Source organism: Miniopterus schreibersii (assembly GCF_964146895.1).
Source record: "Miniopterus schreibersii genome assembly, chromosome: 11".
Taxonomy (NCBI): domain Eukaryota; kingdom Metazoa; phylum Chordata; class Mammalia; order Chiroptera; family Miniopteridae; genus Miniopterus; species Miniopterus schreibersii.
In genome coordinates, this window is record NC_138111.1 from 43,177,443 (window position 1) to 43,195,919 (window position 18,477).

General features: G+C 39.9%; 1 protein-coding gene across 3 annotated transcripts in view; it reads right to left on the reverse strand.

Moving 5' to 3' along the window:
• Window positions 1-1,009: 1,009 nt before the first annotated feature.
• The window catches only part of PUM3 (pumilio RNA binding family member 3), a 37,343-nt gene continuing 19,875 nt past the window's right edge, over window positions 1,010-18,477 (reverse strand). The window contains exons 14-18 of one of the 3 annotated variants that reach the window (XM_081152390.1): window positions 12,005-12,147; window positions 11,157-11,379; window positions 9,955-10,042; window positions 7,536-7,626; window positions 1,010-4,665 (exon numbers count right to left, since the gene is read on the reverse strand). In XM_081152390.1, the coding sequence (XP_081008516.1) occupies window positions 4,533-4,665; window positions 7,536-7,626; window positions 9,955-10,042; window positions 11,157-11,379; window positions 12,005-12,147 (678 nt within the window). In that variant the 3' untranslated portion in view covers window positions 1,010-4,532. The remainder of the gene's footprint in view (window positions 4,666-7,535; window positions 7,627-9,954; window positions 10,043-11,156; window positions 11,380-12,004; window positions 12,148-18,477) is intronic. The other 2 variants (XM_081152391.1, XR_013999927.1) reach the window with 2 other exon arrangements.

The window sequence follows — 18,477 nt, forward strand, 5'->3', positions numbered from 1 at the left end:
ACCAAGGGCAGGTACCTTGGTTGCAGGCTCGATCCCCACCCCGGTCAGGGCGCATGCGGGAGGCAAGCAATCCATGTGTCTCTCTCACATCCATGTCTCTCCCCGCCCCCTCCCTCCCTCCCTCCCTCCCTCCCTCCCTCCCTCCCTCCCTCCCTCCCTCCCTCCCTCCCTCCCTCCCATCTCTCTGAAAAGCAATGGGAAAAATATCCTCAAGTGAGGATTAAAAAAAAAAAAATGTAACCTCTCCAAATTTTCATTGAAAACACAGAAGTGCCATCTCATATTTTAAAGAGATTTGAGTTTGGAACGCAGGAAGCCATTTCCTTCAAGAGGCTCTTATTCTGTTCCACAAACAGCTTAAAGGGGAAACGAGGTTCTTCCTTCTAGGCCAGGGGTGGGGAACATCCAGCCCGAGGGCTGTATATGGCCTATGAAATCATTTAATCTGGCCCTGCCAAGGAAAATGCAGGCAGGACTCAACATTCAATAAATCTAGGAGCTTTTTCACAGCTAATTTTTAAGTTGATAATTTTATATGGCCTGCAAATGGTATTATAAATATCCAAAGGCCCTTGGCAGAAAAAATGTTCCCCAACCCTGTCCTAGGCAATGTCTGATCCCTGGGGAAAGCACAGGGTTGATGCAATGTGAAAACTACAAAAAGCTCAATTTAAAAATTAAAGACATTCTCAAACCCAGCTCTTACATGGAAAATAAACCCTCCAGGTGCACTGTTTTCAGTTTGGTTAAAACTATTTGTAGATTTCTGCTTAGAATGGTATAAATTCACAAGACCAGAGAGACTATCAATGGGTGAATGATAGCAACAAAGGAAACTGTGCAGAAAGGAGCAGGGCTGAGAAAGCTGAGTATCAAGGGCATGCAGAAGAGGTTCTCACCAGGATATATAGCAAACCCTGGCAATTAGAGGTGCTAGATACTGGGGAAAACTGGGTGAGGCCTGGAATGGAAAACAGGGATACTGCTAAAACTGGTGACCACCACTCCACACCTTGGCAGAAGGCTGAAAGTTTATTTTGTGGACTCATGTTGGTTTAGTTTCCCCAGCCAGGGGGCATTAGGTACAAGAGAGCATGAACGAGAGGCACTGAACTGAGGACAGGTGGGTTAATTAAAATCTGCACACTGAGTGTTGAGGAAACAGTATACTGGCTGCCAGGTAGACTTCTCTCTGGAGGCGATGAATGGCCCCAACAAAAGGCTTACAGATCCTGACATCTGGAGGGCTCCAGTGAAATAGCAGAATCCACACTGTCACCTGGGCAATGAACAGTCAACAGTGGAGAATAGGTTGGGCCTGCCCCATTTCTCATCAGTTTTTAGTATATAAGGAGAGTCAAAGATCTCCAAGAAAGCCTCAAACTTAAGGGAGAGACCAAAATAAACAGAGCCGAAAACAGAAGAGACAAAGTAAAACAAATGAACGCAAAATATATAACATCCCCAGAGACATAAAGACATTTCATCCAAGAAATTACCAAACAAAAAACTCTTCAATGGAAGGCCTGGAAACATCTCACCCAGAAAAGCAAAACAAAAAGCCAAAGAACTGAAAAAGAGAACTAGAGGATTGAACCAGCATTCAAAATCTCAATAACAGGAGTTTCAAAAAGAAAGATTTGAGAAAACCAGGGCAGGGGATCAGAGAAACAATACAAATACAGCTCCCAGAATGAAAAGGCTTTGTTTTTCTGACTAAAACAGTTCAACAAGTGTCAGCATGAAGAATGACAGACAGACATACACAACAAATACCAGTTTGTGTGAACCTGAAATATAAAGCAGTTGGGGATTTTTAAAAGTCCTGTGACCTTTCAGAAGCACCCCCTGCCCATCACCAAGGCCACATACAAAAGACTGGAGGATTAGGATGGCATTGGACTTTCACAGAAAATTCTGCAAGCCAAAGAAAATAATGGCCAATGCCTTCCAAATTCTGAGGCAAAATTAATTTCTATATCCAGCTAAACTAGGCACCCAGGTATGAAAGTGCAGAATAGAGACATTCTGACTTGCAAGGTCTTTAATATTTTGCCTCATAGTCATTTCTCAGGAAGCAACTAGAGATTCAAAAGAGGTGTTAACTTAATTAAACAACTGATCCATTGAACAGCAGCAGCAACAACAAAAGGCGTTCAGCAAGAAAAAGAAATGCATGGGTCCTAGAATGGACTTTCCATAGCAGAAATGAAGGGAAGGCCCAGATAATGATGGTGGTTGTGGTAGGACATCCAGAAAGCCAGCTGGCCCCAGGAAGGGTGTCTGAAGAAAATATGCTAGTTGAGTTGTTGTGTTGAATAGTGTGGAGATTAGTATTTAGTCAGGTCAGCACACTTTCTGCTGCAAGTTTCTAAAGATCCAATTCACAATGGCCTGAATGATAAATGGGAGTTTATTCCCTCGCATAACTGGAAGTCCAGGAGGAGGCAGCTCCAGGAGTTGATTTGTTCAGCAGTTCAACATCACCAAAGTTCCAGATTCTTCTTACCTGTTGCTACTCAACCATCCTCTGCATGTTTTTTATCTTCTCAAGACTGCAAGACACTGCGTGCCACAGCTCTAAGCATCTGATGTGCACACACTGAAGTCGGCACAGGGAAGGGACTCTCTTCCAATTTTGATAAAAAGTTTGTGAAAAATAGTAATAGGAATGTAGTAGAAACTGAACTAAATGAAAATAAATGAGGGAACTATTAATTACAGGGAAAATAAAATGGTTTAGGAAATGTAATGAGAGTTTATCAGTTATTTCAGTATTCAACAATTTACATCAGTATAACCATATAAACTCTAAACACTGCTTTATCAAAAATGATGCAATTCTATTGGGAACATGGAGAGAAAAAAGTGGGGGAGGAGTGGTGGTGAAGTCTTAATCTGTATTTTCCCATAATACGAAGTCAAAAGAAAATACCTAAACTGAGATAAAACAACAAAACAAAACAAAAACAAAACGCACCAAAAACTATATATTTAAAAATTTAGCAGACCTAAAAGACTTGGAGGTAGTTGCTTCTGGGAAGGCCAGACAGGAGTGAGGAGTAGGGCAGGGCAGGATTGCTGCTTTTATTATACGCTTTGTAGTACTCTAATTTTTAAACTTCTGTATATTATTTTTTTAGTCTCATAGATGGAAATAGTAGGGTTCCCCGCCTCTTTCTGAATGGGCCCTTTACATGGAAAACAAATTCACAATGTATTAGTCAAACAAAAGTAAGCTCTGATGTTGCCTCTTGGATTCACCTCCTACCCCCATCCCCAGTTACCCCCGCTGTCCCACCTCCATCTTTAGACCCGGCTGGGTGGCAGGGATATGGTGTCAGGAGTTAGGGTGGAGTGGGGGAAATCCATGCCAAAGGGAATTACAGACATATCAGCTCCTTTGCTCTTTGGGCAGGGCTCAATGTTCCAGGCAGGAGAAGGTAGCAGGTGGAGTCCTGGTAGCTTGAATGTTGGGAGTGGTCCTGGGACCCTGTAGCCTGGTCAGGAAAGGCACTGCAGTTCTTCAGCAACTGTAGTTATAGCGACACACCGCAGTGGGTCTCATGTTATAGCAGGTACTTAGAGAAAGCACCAAGGCTTGATATCTAAAGTAGTCAGGGCAGGGCTACATGAGCCTGAAAGATCTACCAAACCTTCCAAGTTTTATTGCTAAAAGCCAAGTGCAGTTATAAAATTCAAACATCCTACTTGAATTTAAGTTAAAACTTTTGCACTGTTAACAAATTAGCATCTCCTTCCTAACTAAACCCTATAGGCTTCAACTACTTTAGAACCAGTCCCAATGAAGAAAATCTCATCAAAAGGAGCTATTTACCTGGAAAGCCCAGATCCAAAGATAGGCAGATTTCCCCAGTGACCTTGACCTTAACACTGCTACCCACTGTGATTCCCCTAATTCACCTAGCACATTTCTCCCTATTAGCCCTAATTTCGAGTAGCTTTCAAACAAAATCTAACATGGAACCCAATCCACAAGGCAGCTAGGAATGCAGCTGCCCTGGTTGCCAGGGTATCCTCCCACCCTGCATCCATCAGGGCCCTAACACTTCCTGAAGTTCAGTTCACAACCATTAAGTTCCACCTCACTGCTCCCACCAAAAACTCTCTTCGGCTCTTTGTTTCCACATCCTGCTTTCCTGTGAAGTCCTCTCAAGTCCTACCTCCCCCCAATGAAGCCTTCTCAGACTACTGCTCACAGAAGGTGTCTTTCCCTGAATAACTCACGCAAGCACTTTATATGTGTTTGGCTGGCCCCACTGCATATGACCATTATACCTTATACATCACCACCTCACTGACTGACTTACTACTCAAGATGATAAAGAAGATGGCTGGAATTTCTGTAAAAAAGAGCATTTTTAGAAAGCATTTTATATATAAATTCTTATACAAAGAAGAATATACAGAGCACTCAAAGTGCCAGTGAGGTGGACCCCTAGGCCTTCTTTCCACTCTGGGAAAACAGATCAGAAGAGAAACAATGATTCCATCTCATTAGTTGTTTCCATCTAGACAGACAGTTTTTCAAGTAGCATTTCTACTCCTTTGCTGGTGTTCTTGTTTTTCTCCAACGTGGGAATCAGGCTTTTCAGTCCAGCTTTGACTGTGTTCCCAACTTCTTGATTGGAACTCTGGAGAAGGCTGAAGAGAGAAGATAAACTAAATTTAATAAAAATCCCTAGATCGTCTGCAAGTGCTACCTGCATCCACAGTATACAAAAATTTATTGACTTGTGAGACAAGTCTTATAACTATAAATATATGTTTCATCAGATAAATAACAGGGGCTAGTAGCCTATATTCTAAAACCACATAAATAAAAACCATTTCATAATCTTGCTGATGGAGTCACTCAAGCAAAAGTAGGAACAACTCTGTTCCATACAGAATGGGCCCTACTTTCACTTTGACTATTTTAGGATTAATACCCTGCCTTAATTTACTACATGTATTCTGTCTTCCCTTCTCCACCTAAACTCAGGAGCACAAACCCAGGGTTTTTCTCCATGGCACCACATGTACAGAACAGATGGCCAAGAGAACTCATTGGGCAACTGAATTCACATGGACGAACAGGTGCGCAGAGAGGAAAGGGGGGGCTGTGAAGGGAAGCAGTTAGTGGCCTTCTTACTGAACTCTGCAGCTAAAACATTTAGTGAAGAGGGAAGAGCTTCACCTTGGCGCTTAGCTGCCTACATCTGAAACCTGCCTCTGCCACTCAGTAACTGTACAGCCAAGAGCATGCTACTTAAATTCTTGACCTATAAAGTGGGATCAACAACAGAATCCACATTCTTCCTCACAGTGCTGTTTTGGGGGTCAAATGATCTTATATGTAAAGCACCTAACCAGAGCCCTACACTCAGAAAGCTCTCAATTAGTGTGAGCCCTTAAGCAAAATGAGGTTAGCTCGGCTTTCGGAGACCTTCTGGAGTGCTCCCAACAGTGATCAGAGCCCTGGCGACCGGCTACAAGGAGGCCCTTCTCTTTACGCAGGGGCTGGGACTCAGGCAATTTGACAGCACCAGGACGGACACCAGGGCTGAATTTCCTGTTCTCCCCCCATTTCTGCAGGACATTTAAACATAGACTTCTGAAACATGTTCTTGGCACTTTTTAAAGCGCCTGGTCCCAGTAACTTTCGTGAGGTCCAGAAAGAGGATAAGTAGCAGCCCCAAGCAGCACTACCCCGCTCATGGGGCACAGCAGCAAGTTCTGCATCCCACCCACGAAGTCGAAAAGTAAAGTCCCTTTTAATAGATCCGTGACTCACGAGGCCATTTTATCTTATATACTTTGGCTAAGCACACCATCACATAATGCATAACAGTAATAAAAGTTGATATTTATTGAACATGTGTATTGGGCATAATGCTAAGTATTTTATATGTATCATCTCATTTAGTTTTTTTCATAACACAGGATTATTATTAATCTCATTTTATCATCAAGGAAATTAAGACTCAGAAAAGCTGAATAACTTGCTTAAGGCCACACAGTGAGTTGGGACTGGAACCCAGGCAGTTTGTCTAGAGCTCATGCTTTTAAGTGCTAGACAATTCTGCTTCCCTGAGTTATTTTTCAGAATGCACACAAGGCCAATTTTCTTTTTCAGCCAGAATGCTTTTTCAGTTAATATAAAAAAGACTTAGGAAAAAAACTGCAAGGGTTTAAAGTAAAATATAAACAAGCAGAGAATTTTACCAAATAAGTCAAGCACATGACAATATTCTAAAAACCAAACAGAAATGATTGCTGCATTAATCAATTATTGGGTAATCTATAGTCCAACTTCCCTTCAGAACCCCAAATGTTTTATGTGCTCCTGCTCCAATTCTAAGTAGTATTCCATAATAACAATACAGCATCCCTCATATATTTGAAACCCACTTACACGCAGCTCTCACTGATGAGAAAACTCTATAAGCTAATTTTATGGCATTGCTGAAATTTTTAGTTAACTAAGTGTAATGAAAGAATGTGTCAGTAGGTGCTAACATTCCAAATGCCTGGTAAAGAAATTTATATCAAAAGAGTTCATGTTTCAGCTAATATATTCTGGGTATTAAACATCAACTGGAAAATTAACTAATTTTAACGAGAAATGAATAAAATAATCTGTAACACCCATGTTTGGAGATACTGATATACCTGAAAAAAAGAAATGTTCATATGGAATGTGTATGTTTGTAAGTATATGTTTTCCAAATCAAATTATATACTGAACAAACACATAACATTTACAAACACTACAGATGAAACTGCATAATATTTGCATGTGAAATACTGAGGGAAATTCAAACTAAGATTGGTATCTGTTTTCCAAACCTCGGTAACACAGCAAGGAAAAAAACCAACAGTGATTGCTTCAACATAACTCACAAACCTATTTTTAAATGAATGTTCTTAATAGAAGGTTTCATCTGGGAATAGAATGCATGGAAATTTCAGAGACCAGTAAATTATAAACTCAACATACTGTGCCCAGAGAACAATATGCAAGTTAAGTATATGCCTCAATTCACAAATCATCATATTTCTATCCATTTTAATTAGAAATAATTCATGTGCAGACTTCAGAAGCAAATGCTTCCTAAAGCCTTTTAGAATAGTAGAAAACAATGAATGAAAATTACATGTAAATTCAGCACAATTGAAAAAATAACTCACTGTTCTCATAGGGACAAGGCTAATTCATTAAAAATAATACAAATACATTTTGGTCAAAAGCATAAATGTGTAGAAACAATCACATGATTCCTTTGACTGTCAAAATTTTATGATTCTTGACATCCAAAAAGAGGGCAGATGAAAAAAACTGTGAGGATTGACTGAAGAGTTATAGCTGCTTTCTACTATTTGGTACACTCGTCTAGATCATAAGTGACTGAGAGTAACCCTGGACTATGGGGAACAAATGCTGGAACAGAGAAATAAATGTGAGAAGTCTGTTGCATAAACAAGAACTCAGGATGGCGACCCGAGGAGAGAAAGGCACTCATGACACATACCTAGAAAGAATAATGGCGCCTCGATTTACCCTGGTCCAGGACCTCAGGTTCTTCATGCCAACATGCTCCACAAGTATTTTTGCAAAACAACCTGTAAAATATATTGAAACTTAGTGAACATAATATACCAAGATTTAAACTCCCATCTCCCTCTCTGCTGCCCTTAAATCTGTGAGTATGTTTTAATAAAAAAGCTAATAAAAAGAGTTCTCACCCAAACTCCCTTAACACTAAAAATTCCCATTCAGGATTATATAATGTATTTTTATAGTATAGCCATTTCTTTCAAATCTGGTCCAAATCTTAAGCTATGCTTAGCAGTATTTACTCAAGAGAAACAATGAATTCTTATAAAACACTCTCGGTCATGTTTGCATTTCTTTGTACTACTGAAAGACTTAACCCTGACCTGAAAGGTATTCAGGAAGTAAATTTATGACAGCAGCACCTTGGGTTTGAATGAAGTTAAATTTCCCCTCATGGAAAATGTTCACTCAAGAAGGTTCCGTGAACACTAGCGGTGCTTATACTTGGCAATTACTCTTTACGATACTAAATGTTCACCCATCTGAAACACCACTCATCTTTTGTTGTTATGGTATATCTGATTCCCAAGGTCTTGGTGTATTCACCGTGCTATCGAAGTGTAACTAATTCTTGGACAAAGGGGAACTTCTGAAGGCCAGAATTTAGTGCAAATGGAGACAGAGACAACCTATCTTGGAAGCAAGCATCTTAGGTAGGCACCATGTACAATTCATCGAAAGATACCCAAATGTAAAGGAGCCTTTAAAAGCCAAGACGCATATATGGCTATTTTGTTTTGCATGGCACATGCTAAGGAGAGAGAGATCAGCTAGTGAGGTGGATGGTGTTTTCCAAAGGTGACTACAACATCATATCTTGTATGCTCTTACAGAATATTGGCCCCCTCCCAATCTAGAGATAGAATCGATGTCTTCTACTTTTAAATCTCAGTGGGCCTTTATGACTCACTTAACCGAGAGAATATGATAATAAAAGTGATGTTAAATAATTCTGAGGCTAAACCATGAAAGAACCACATACCTACTTTGTTCTCTTAAAACTGAACCCACCATGTTGTAAGGAAGCCTAAGGGGCCAAGGGAGAGGAACAGAGGCTCTTGGCCTCAGCCACTGCCAGCCACTGTGAAAGTGGATATTCCAACCCCTAGATGAGCAGCACTCTGGGCAGAGAAGAAACAAGCTCCACTAAACCCTAACCGAATTATTACTGTTTTGAAAACTATTGTTTTGAGGTAACTTGTTACACAGCAACAGATACCCCAAGGCAGCTAGTCATACTCGTGTTGCTACATGAAAATGATAAAAATCTCAGGCCCAAGCAGGCATGTTTTAGGGCTGCCAGCACATTTTAATTAAGAAGAAAAATCACTAGAAAGTTTCTGGACTTTAAAAGTCAGTCAATCAACTTTTCTGACATAAACTCAGCTCAAATGTGCACCAACATTTTTAATGAAAAAGATGATTCAGTACATTGTTTTTCCTTTAAAATATAAGAAGCTATCTCTTCCACAAAAAATTTAGTGAAAATAGCTCCAAGATTCTATTCTCAAAGGTAGAGTGAGAAGTGACAGCTCTGCTGGACACTGACTGCCTTACTAGCCATTAGAACTGCAACTTGCCTAAAGACACACATTTACAATCTGTCACTTTTTTCCCCAGATACAGTAATAGAAAGTCTAGACTACTCAAGTGGGGGGAAATCTCTCTAGTGGCTAAAATACCAGATGGAGTTGAATTTAGTAAGAGAAGGTCTGGTCAAAGACAGGACTGAGAAGGAAATGGTATGCAACTTTTCAATTAGATAAAAGATCTGTTCTCCCCTTGAGAGCTGAGTTTCTACAGAGCAGCTATGAGGTTTCTGAAAAAACAATAAATGCCAAGGACTGGCTTGCTCTTTGGTCACATGTATTTCAATGCCAAATAGGCACCAGTTCAAAATTCTCTGATAAGGATAATTTTCTTCTGCCTGTCCCTTCTTCAACACTAGAAATAAATATCATACCTTTCAACTGGGGTCATGATACTAACACATGGGCCCCCTACTGTAGTGCTCTCACCATCCTCAAGGAATAGAATGGCGTTTTAGAAAACTAGCGAAGCTCAGTCAGAATTCTGAAGTAGCAGAGAAAAGAGGACAAGAGTGAGGGAGGGTGGGAAAGAGAAAAAAAAACCTAAAGGATTCTAGGACACAAATCTCTAGCATTTACTAAAGCAGTACTTGCAACCACTAAATCATTTCTTAGTCACAGACATTATTTCTGAACACTCAACAAACTCCCTTGAACTTGTATGGCTGACATCAAATTCAGGGACTCCAAGAATTACTGAAATTTCACACAGGCTACAACAAAAGGTCAAGTTTAACAACCTACCTTCTCTCCCATTTTCTTTCATCTTTTTATCTTGCTCTATTAACCACTTCAGCACAAGATGTCCTGCAGGATGTTCTGCAATGTGAAGCTATGAGGGGTCAAGAACACATTAATTTACAAGCTGTTTTCATCCATGCCTTGGCCCACAAGCCATTCTATATCAATACAGACAAGGATTCAGCAAAGCTGAAAGTTTCATGGGCTTAAAAGATCTTTATTTAGAATGACCATTATACCTGGAGGTCTATTCTAACTTCAAGACTAAAACGAAAACAGTTGTTCAAGGCAACACAGCCACTGAGAACTAGTTTAGGCTTGGCCTCATGAGTTCCGGTTTAAAAAGCCCCACAATGTTCATCCTGAGATCATGCTCACCACTTTTCAGACTGCAATATGCAGTTCTGAGGTACAGATACACCTATGGAACAGAACACTACAGCAGAAACATTAAAACCTAATGCTGAATGTTTACACATGTGTGACTACTTCCCTGCCCCAGGGAAGTTTTCTTGGGAATAGGATGGCTCCAGCTTATAATACCATATGACCTATAGTTTTTTTTCATAGCACTTATCTCAATATGAAATGATCATTTTTATTTAAATAGTATGTTATGTTCATGTTCACCAAAATGGTAACTTAAAGATGGTAGGGGAAAGGGGGGGGGGGCAGCACTGACTCAAATGCCTAACACAGATCAGGTACACAACTGAATAAACTTGAATAAAATGAAAGGCAGAATAACATAAGACCCAAATAATATAGGCAGGACCTATCAGAAAGAGCAAAGACCTTTTAATAAGGGGATTAGGGAAGATGTCACAGAAGATTCTAGGGACCCTGAAGGATGAGTAAAGCTTTCTACATGGAGAGCATAGGAACACAGAGATATGGGCAACACTCAAGACTGAGGGAAAAGGCATGTACAAATAGAGAGAGGTTCAAAAGTTGACAGCAAATTCAAAACAGAATTAAGAGCATAGAATTTACTAGAAAGACAGCTTGGGGCTGTCATGGACAATAGAGACACATTAAAAGGATTTTCTTTTTACTCCTGGAGTCACTGCAAGACAGCATTTCAACAGCACTGCATTCTGAATTCAATTTTCAAATGCACTGTTGGTATGCAGTGAGTTAATTATCACTGAACTCCTCTTTGCAGCTGCTGCAGCTTCCTTGCTTGTCTTATAATAGCACATTACCTCTCCATCCTTGCCACCAGGATGCAGCTCTGCTGCTGCCAAGCTGGCGATGGCATTCATGGCAGGTTGAACGTCTCCAATGGCAGCTCCCAGAATGCAAGGCACCAACACACACGCAGACTTATCTAGCACCATTTCTTGGGCGTGACCTTGCAGGTAGCTTAACAGAGCTGGAGAGACTGATTCTAAGAGCTCTCGGCGGCGGATCTCTGTATCTTTCTTACTGTTGGAACAGGTTGAATGAGTCATAAGATAAATGGCAAAGGAAATACGGTGATCGTATTTCTACAAAAACCTCTAAGGGTTTACAACAGTCTCTGTCACATGCTACTGTAATTGCCTATATCTTTCTGTTATGCATGAGGGTGGGGTATCTCTTTCATGTTTGTGTCCCCAGGATGTGACTAGTGCCTGGCACAAAACAAGTATTCAATAAGCGAAGCTTGCCTCATGTAATAAAAAAAACCCCAAACAATCCAAAACATCTTTCAAGACAAACAAAATATCTTTCAAGACAAAAATGTTTATATAATTTTATGGGTTCTACTCTCTAGAGTACTCAATTATGTGGTATCAGTAGCTTTAAAAATAAAGCAAAACCAAAACAAATCACACACCTAAGTGCCTACTACATGCAAGGGGCTCACAGGCATTCTTTTGGCACAATGCTTCTATTTCCTCTTCAAGATAAAAACAACTTCAGGTTTAAAAATAGAATTCACGTTTTGAATTTTAGAGAGAGGGAGTATGAGAAGGGGTGTGCATGCATAAGTAGAATTCTGGAAGCATGCACTACTGAAGTTAATAAATCAGAAGACCAAGGGCACAAGCCATTCTCCTGTTCTTACCTGTGTGCATTTCCATCTCCTTTCTGCAGAACTTCAATGATTTCTCGTACTATATGTGCAGGATCTCGGGGGCTTAGTAGGTACAACAGCACCTTCCTTCCATATTTGTCATTTAATATGTTAGGCAAGGAACTAATAATTTCCTGTAAAATTATAGAAACAAAAAATGAACCTGTATGCTTAAAGGATGTTTGGAATCTGAATGGCAAAGAAAGATATACACTTAACTATTTTCCCCAACATACTTAACGAAAAATGTGGAGCTAGTTGTGAAATTGTCTCATTAAAGCACAAACTGATTTATACTCAGAACATAGAATGAATTCTCTATTGTGACTAGCATTACTGAAAAATCCATTTATATAACTGACCAAGCTCAAAGAGACTTAAAAAATATTTAAAGCCGTTATCTTCATTCACTATATAACCGATACTTCTTAGGCCACCATTACCAGCGACATAGCTTGCTGGGGTCACTGAGCAGATCAGTTAATTTGCAGCTGCACTTAGGTGTAGCATCAGCGTCGATGAAGAAGACTCTTACTAGAATTTCCCCACTGAGATAGATGTATGTGAAGGGAGATAAAGAAACTGTTAAACAGAGCAAATGGATAAAGGCTTTTAAAGTTAGGCTGGTTAGTCATGGCAAATGAAGGCTATTTAGGTATAGCAATGGAAACAAAAAGAGGGGGAAGGGAAACATGCAGAAAGACTCTAGGAGCAGTTATAAATAACTACGCTCTATTACAATTTCAATCAACTTACCCAAAAAAGTAACCACCTTTTCTAGTTGTATGAATTTAAGAAACAAAGGGAATGTCATCCCTGCCCCAGCTAGGCTCCTGTGTAAATTTGCTGATGTTTCCAATGAACGAAAATTCACTGTTTAAATTCCTCTAATCTTTTTTTTTTTTTTTTAAATGTATCTTTATTGATTTCAGAGAGAGGAAGGGAGAGGGAGAGAGAGAGACAGAAACATCAATGATGAGAGAGTCATTGACCGGCTGCCTCCTGCATGCCCCCACTGGGGACTAAGCGAGCAACCCGGGCATGTGCCCTGACCCGGAATGGAACCGTGACCTCCTGGATCACAGGTAGATGCTCAACTGCTGAGCCACACCCGGCCGGGCTAAATTCCTCTGATCTTAATAGAGAATACACAGCAGAAAAATCATCAGGCATTTGCCCCTCTAACATTCCTATTTCATGCAACAAACCTAATAGATACTCAAAGCCATGTATGCTTGAGCACCAGAGATTCTTCAGAACTGGCTGGGGCCATAGAAAGAATTCAGTGCAATCACCCAGGTTTACAGACAAAGAACCCAGAAAGACGAGAGGTGACTTTACCATAAGATGTAGAATGTCAGTGGCAGGACTCTGACTATTCTGGTCCCTAATTCCAACTCTAGTCTCTTTCAAAGAAAACGTACACTCTCTGTTAAGGAAAGGAATTCTCCATGAGATGATATACTCAGATCTGCTATTCTCTTAAGTGCCTATTTATTACTATGAGATTAATAATTTTAGTGCAAGGAATCAACCTAAAAATTAAGTCAGTCATCACTTCTCCCAAGAAGACACAAAAATGGCCAACAGATACAGGAGATGCCCAACTTCACTAGCTCTAGGAGAAATGCAAATCAAAACCAAAATGAGATACCATGTCACACCTGTAAGAATGGCTATTATCAACAAGATAGGTAATAACAAGTGTTGGAGAGGCTGTGGAGAAAAAAGAACCCTCATACCCTGCAGATGGGAATGTAAACTGGAATAGCCACTATAGAAAACAGTATGGCGGTTCCTCAGAAAATTAAGAAGAGAGCTACCATATGACCCAGCAACCCCTCTTCTGGGTATCTACCTGAAAAATTTGAAAACATTTATTCGTAAAGACATATGTACCCCTATGTTCACCACAACATTATTCACAGTGGCCAGGACATGGAAACAATTGAAGTGCCCTTTGGCAGGTGACTGGATAAAGACGTGGTACATATGTACAATGGAACACTGCCCAGCCATAAGAAAAGATGAAACACTGCCATTTGCAACAACACGGATGGATCTTAAGAATATCATGCTAGCAAAGTAGATCAGGTGGAAAAAGTTAAGAACCATATGATTTCACTCACATGTGGGATACAAAATTGAAAGCAACATATGAACAAACTAGACAAACAAACAAGCAAAAACTCATAGACACAGACAACTGTATAGTGGTTACCAGACGGGAAGGGAGACAGGGGGACAGAAGAGTAAAAGGGGTTAAACATATGGTGATGAAAGGAGGCCTGACTCTGGGGGTGAACACATAATGCAATATACAGATATGTATCACAGAATTGTACACTTAAAACCCATATAATTTTATTAACCACTGTCACCCCAATACATTTATTTAAAAAAATAAAATAATTTTAAGACAAGAAAAAAATTAAGGCAGTCACCAACCATGGGATCATGATACAGCAAAGTTCATGACCCCAAAGTTGATGATGCAACTCCAGATTCCAGACACATTTCTCTTTTTAAAGTCTCAAGCATCGCTCATTTTCTGCACAAAAGTATATTGTCCTTCCTATAATTAATTACAGCAGCTAACACTTACGTGCTCACCAGGAACCAGACCCTGTGCTGAGAGTGCTATGTCCATCACCTTAAATATTCTTTACATCATGACGACACAAGTACTACAGCTTACTTTCGTGTTACAAATAAGAAGCCCAAGGTCCAAACAAATAAGGTGAATTAAAGTAGATAAGTAAAGGCCACTCATCTAGGACATGGTCACCCCTTTCCATGACTCTAAGCCCCACTGTGCTCTTCTACCTTTGAAGAAGTTTAAGGCCACGTATAAAGGTTTTCCCCATAAACAGAAAGGTTTCCAGAGAACAGGTACAACAGAACTAACCCCCTCAAAAGTAATATAAATGTCAACCATCCAAGGAAAATGAACTTGAAATTTCAGTAAAAAGGGCAAGACAAAACAAAAATGTACACATCACAGAGGAGGGAGCTCTTTAGCAATTTCAAGGTAAACATGCCCCAAAGTAGACTCCACACAGGCATTTTAAAAAATCCTCTCAAGGACATGCTTTTATTGATTTTAGAGAGAGAGAAAGGGAGAGAAACATCGACCAGTTGCCTTCCACATGCACCCCAACCAGGGATTGAACCCGAAACCCGGGTATATGCCCTGACTGGAATCAAACCCGTGACCCTTTGGTATATGGGGGACGCTCCAACCGAACCACACTGGCCAGGGCTCAACATATGCATTTTTTATTATTTTCGTTCTTGGTGTAAGGAGCAGAAAGGGTGGCATGAGACCAGCACCATATTCTTCAGTGTACTCACTTTCTCTGCGGGTCCCACATTTAAGGACTGGGGCAATACACATAGACAAGGGCAGGAAAGGTTTTACCTTAACATGAGAGGCTTAAAGCCTCGTGCAAATACTACTCAAGGACTTTACTGCCTTTCAGTTTGTAATTAAGGAACTGAGAATCTAAAGTTATGTTCGTTTGAGTGTGAAATCACTTAATTCTCGCCCTTCATTCCAGCTTTCCTACTCTCAAAACCATATACCTAAAAGGAAACAGTATGACTGCTGTTACATTAGAGCACTAATTCATTTCTCTTTAAGCTGGGTTACACACAAAGAGGAGAGAAATTTCTAGAAAGGAGAACAACAAAGAGAACAATAACATGTAGAAACAGGTAAGAAGAACCAATCAACTATTGCAACTATTGATCAGCTCAAACAGTGTAGCCTTTGGCAAATCTTTTAACCTCTCCATACATCAGTTCCCTTATCTGTAAAAGGAAATGATGCCCTGGCCTGACTGTGGGCCATGACCAGAAGCAAATTAGAAAAGTCTGCCCAGCCGGGCGTGGCTCAGTGGTTGAGCGTCGATCTGGAATCCAGGAGATCGGGGTTCGATTCCCGGTCAGGGCACATGCCCGGGTTGCGGGCTCGATCAATGACTCTCTCATCATTGATGTTTCTATCTCTCTCTCCCTCTCTCTGAAATCAATAAAGATATATTTTTAAAAAAGAAAAAAAAAGTCACACTGCAAACTGAAAATAGCTATAAAGTAATATATCTTTATTGCACAATGCAACAGGCTTTGCAGTGATTGGGTGGGACGGTCACGTGACTCCCTCTAGATACACATTATGTGCAACATATCTGACAAACCAGCAATTTTGCTAAACGGACATACAAGAATGCTCACAGAATTATTTGGAACAGCAAAACATAATGAGTTTTTGAAGTTTTTAAAATTATAAACAATCTAAATGTCCATCAACAGAAAGTGGAAAAATAAACTGCAGTATACTCATAGTAAAACACTATTTGGCGTTGGAAAATAAATGATTTAGAACAGGAGGGGGGCAAACAAAGTCCCGTGGGTCAACCTGCAGCCTGGTTTTGTAAATCCTACAAGATAAGAACGGCCTTTAAATTTTAAAGGACTGTTCAAGAATAAAAACAAAACAAACTGAGAACAGGCAACAGAGATCATATGTAGCCCACAAAGCCTAAAATACTATCTGGCCCTTTTCAAAAAGGCTTGCCAACCCCTGATGATAATTCCACAAACATAATAGCAAAAGAAAAAAGCAAGTTGCATGAGACAACCTACAAGATGTCATTTACATGGCATCTGTAAACATGCAAGATAGTACTATATACATCTACGTGTAGCAAAAGGGTAAGGAAATGCATATGAATAATAAATACAAAATTCATCACCATGGTTGTGGGGGGGTGGACATGCAATCGGGGATAGGTATGCAAAGGACCTGAACTTTAACTGTATTTGTGAAGTTTTACTTCTTTGTCAGATAGTAGGAAGCTGCGTCCTCACTGTCTTATTCATTATACCTTTCTGTATAGAGATATTTCCTTTTCTGAGGAACACTGCTGTCAAAGCAGCTGCACCAAACCAACAATCCCAGGGTAAAATGGATCAAATTTTATAAGTATGTTTATTTTGGAAAGTAAAGTAGGTGGGAAACAGTGTGTATCCATTTTGAAAGGTGAGGGCTCAGCTGACCAGGCTGTCATTTTGACCTGGTATTTCAGGAAGTCTGATTACCCTGAAAAGAATTCTTAGCAACACTAAGCTTCCTTGTGTATTTTTTAAAAGAACTGCCTACTGCAACAGGTTTTCTGGTAAACGGGTGGGGAAAATGCAAGGGCAATTAGTGTTCCAGGATTTTATCACTGGCTACATAGTTTAATGATACACAGAACCTTTTGAGCATTTGTCAGTTAGAAGCAAGAGATCAGTAAATCAGGCCACTCTCGGAGAGCTGCCCTGAGCATGAGAAAGTCATCAGGAATGTGGGCTATGTAGTGGTGGGAATCAATCTGATAAGCACAAGGAATTAAAACTGTTCCAACAGCAACTTTAAGTGGGATAAATCTTTGTAAAAAAATCTAGCAGACAAATTGTGGCAAATCCTGAAGGAAGTACGGCTTCTCTTGAAATCTATTTGGAAGTTATGCAAATTTTAGTTGTCCTGAAAATATTAAACAAAAGCAATCTTTGAATAGCCCAGCCTGTTTCCATTTTCATGAAACAACTTTATTCATTAACAAATCTATGGCCTCACATCACTGTCACAGGAATGAAAAACAATCATTACTGATTGGGGTCAAAAGGGTAATAAAGTCACAAGGAATGTGTCAAAATACTTAGTTTGTGACATGAAAGTCTTGCCAAATGGTTTCTTCCCACAATCTTATCCCAAAGAAAGTCATTACAATCTTAAAATAGTCAAGGGAAAAGCTGGAAAATGACAGCAAGGGCATGAGAAATTCACACACACTAGGACCTACAGTTGGCATCTAAGAAAAATCTCCTTCCCCTCCACTAGCTGATACATTTTTTCCCCTACACTCAGTTCTACTGGTCCAGACAGGCTACAGAGAGAGCCACAGCACCGTCACATGCCAACAGGTAAAGTCTCTTTCTGAACATCCATCTGCTTCTCCCTGCAGATGGTGTGAAAGTAGCTTCTGTTACTAAGATTTCTCCAACGGCCTGTCCATGGTATCAAAGAGAAACTTTGTGTAATTTTCAGATGAGTATGTCTATACAGATTATGTGGTTTTTAAAATGTTTCCTGCAACCAACGTTGCAATTTCTTAACCCTACCCCTGCAACCTCTATTATATACCCAACACTACCTACATACTAGAAATCAAGGAACGGAAGAGAAGACCAGATTCAGAAGGCAATCACTGCAGAAACAAGGAAATGATTTCACAATGCAGTTTTTACTTTGGAGCAGTTCTTTCAAGAGAACAGCTCAATTTTCCTGAAGGCAAATTTAGGGTGAAATAAATTGCATTCAATTACTACCACTTTATGGTCATTATACTATGCTAAAAGGAATTGCTGAAATGTATAAAAGAAGCTAGTATTTTCATTTTAGTAATAATTTTTAATCT